Source organism: Montipora capricornis, chromosome 10 (assembly GCF_036669925.1).
Source record: "Montipora capricornis isolate CH-2021 chromosome 10, ASM3666992v2, whole genome shotgun sequence".
Taxonomy (NCBI): Eukaryota; Metazoa; Cnidaria; class Anthozoa; order Scleractinia; family Acroporidae; genus Montipora; species Montipora capricornis.
This window is the reverse complement of record NC_090892.1, coordinates 70,997,357-71,000,173: the sequence shown is the minus strand read 5'-3', so window position 1 is coordinate 71,000,173 and position 2,817 is coordinate 70,997,357. Positions and strand designations below refer to the sequence as shown.

Sequence of the window (2,817 nt, the reverse complement as noted above, 5' to 3'; positions counted from 1 at the left end):
AGTATTTTTTACCAAAATATGACTTGTTATTAACAAGTAAAATTAAATCAAATGAACTGTGGAAGGACAGATACACTTAGAGACACAAAATAATGGTGATTACACTTTCAGTTTGATTTGTTATATCTTGAGTGCAGCATTTTTTGAATGAGCCAGAGGGTGGGCCATTTGCCTCCATTTTACTTGGGTGTGGAGGGGGTGGCAGTGGGGGTGGGGCACGACTGGAATTGACTGCTGCATTAATTTGCTGAAGTAAAACATCAATTTATTATTACATCAAAGAAAAAGTGTAACACCAAAGGGAAATCCTTGAGAGTGAATTAAAAGAAAGTACTACCACCCCTGCGGTCTTAAACTTTGCTTTAAATTTGTTGAATGCCATTTTTACATACCTTTGTGATTGCAAATCGCTTGCACATTAATTGAATGAAACCCCTTTCGGTTGACATAGTCATTTTCGTTTTCGGTTGGTCCCTGAATCTTTATGTGCGTGCCGTCCACACAGCCAATCACCCCAGGGAACCCTCCCTTGTCGTAAAAGCCTCGTTTTGTTTGAACAATCTCGGCTTCGGTCGATGGCCACTTGATGAAGTGTACTTGTTTTTGTGCGAGGGCATAGGAAACTTTGCTGATGATGCGAGACACGGTCGACTTTGACAAACCAATGGTATCGCCAATAACTTGCAGAAAGCTTCCGGAGGCAAAAAACCGCAACGCAGCAAGGACTTGTACAGTTGTTGACAAGGCATGGTTTCGAGCGGTGGCCCTTTCAAGGTCGTCACGAAGAAGGTCGATCAAAAATTGAATTGACTCTCGGCCAAAACGATATCGACTTCTCAACTCGTCGTCAGTGTATTCGTCTAAAGAAAAATCATCGTGGAGCCTGAATTTTCTCGCTTTTCTTCTAACTGGACCAGGCATTAAGCCCAAACCACCAAGCAGTAAGTCAGCCATCTTTTTTTGTTTGGGGAAAATTTCCCTCGATTAGTGAATTAATCCACCTCGCTAGGTGTGTTAAATTTAACCCTTAGTTTATTCCTTGGATAGGGATAATCAAGCTTTGAGCAACAGAATTTAATCGAAGGGTAAATTTATTCCGTGGATTAGGACTATTTAATCGTAGGTTAACGCTAATCGGCTTTCGAACAACCGGGGCCAGAAGGCTCATCAGGCCGGCGCTTATCTCCGGTTTCTGTAGCATGAAGCGACTAGGAGTATTTGTACTCCCCCCTGGATGGGATGCTAGTCCATCGCAGGGTTACCCCCAGCATTACGCCGGTACCCATTTATACTCCTGGGTGGAGAGAGGCACCGTGAGAGTAAAGTGTCTTGCCCAAGAACACAACACAATGTCCCCTGCCAGGCCCCAAACCCGGACCACTCGATCCGGAGTCGAGCGCACTAACCATGAGGCCACCGCGCCTCCCACCATGCCGCTATGATGCCACCGACCAATGAAAATCGACGTAAGGCCCCCTGAAGAGGGTTTGTGACAAAACAGTTTCAGCGCTGCATCATTAGCCATGGATTACTTATACCTCATTGCAGTCTGACCTGCTTGATAATGGGACAAGAGAGCAACGGGGAAAAGGAAAAGACAAGGAAAAGTGGAAACGTATTCCGGATGTATTCTCCCGTCAAACTGCATGGGAGCATAGTTAATGCATGGAGATGGTTATGAAACTAGACAAGTTCCTTTGTTTCATGTTTTTGTCGGTATTGTTGGCCTTGACCCTGCACAAAATACACCTTTTTTCGAGAAGATAACCAATGAAATCCTTCGATTAAATTATGCGCAACTACTTTGCGAACCCGTGCGAAGCGAAAACAAAAGATTGTGCAGGGTCACGGTCAATTCAACATCGATTGCAACAACATTGCTCTCGCTTTTGAAAGTTCTAAGGTTTCATAACCAGTCCCTCGATTAACTATGATGGGAATATAAGCACAAGAGATTTTTTTTTTGAACACGAGAAAATGCCGAGAAAACTTACTAGCCCAAATGCTAATATTACTCAACAATGCACCAATAAATTGTTTTCTTCAGCAATTTGGTTTTATCAACGGAGTCTCTGTACGGTGGTCAATTTACATTATCAACTCCGTTCATAAAACCAAGTTTTTTTTTTTTTCAGTACTTATTTGTACGTCAAGTGATAAAATAAAATGAAAATAGAATAAAATAAAACTATTAAAATGAAAATGGGATCGACAAAAAAATTAACAAATCAACAGTCGAACTATGCTTTTAAATTACACATTCATGTTTTACAAATCCAGTCCATGTTTTACAATAAGCCTCTTCTGCAAGGACATCAGTAGCTGTGTTCAAAACAACGGATGAGCGACTGATTTTTCCCTTTGAGTCGGGGAGATAGTACCCTGGCTGCCAGACGTTTTTTCTCTCTCTGCAGAGAAAAGAATTCAATATCAAAACTAACTATTTGGAGTATTTTAAAGTTATTTCAGCACTAAGATAGTATAAGAAAATGTGTTTACTGATTGATGATGTTGTTGGCTCTAAAGAGACTTTGAATTCTCGTCTTCCTAACAAACACTTGCAGGAAGGTGTACCAAAGTCTCACTGAGAAAAAAGCCACATCACCTCTAAAAGGCCTCTGAAGCCAAATGGATGAGAGAAATAGCAATCGCTCAAAACAAGACAGTCAATTGGGAAAAAAACCTTTTTTGTTGGCCTTTAAATGCACTAAAGAAGCAAAACTTAAAGAATTTCAGTTCAGAGTTCTTCATGGAAGAATTGCGTCGAGCAACTTTCTTTAAAAAAATAATTTTTATAAAAGTGACGACACATTTAAA

General features: G+C 40.9%; 1 protein-coding gene across 1 annotated transcript in view; it reads right to left on the bottom strand.

The window, feature by feature from the left end:
* The window catches only part of LOC138019621 (putative nuclease HARBI1), a 2,251-nt gene extending 1,097 nt beyond the window's left edge, over positions 1-1,154 (bottom strand). The window contains exon 1 of the mRNA XM_068866475.1: positions 393-1,154. Coding sequence (XP_068722576.1) covers positions 393-954 — 562 coding nt within the window. The 5' untranslated portion in view covers positions 955-1,154. The remainder of the gene's footprint in view (positions 1-392) is intronic.
* Positions 1,155-2,817: the final 1,663 nt, after the last annotated feature.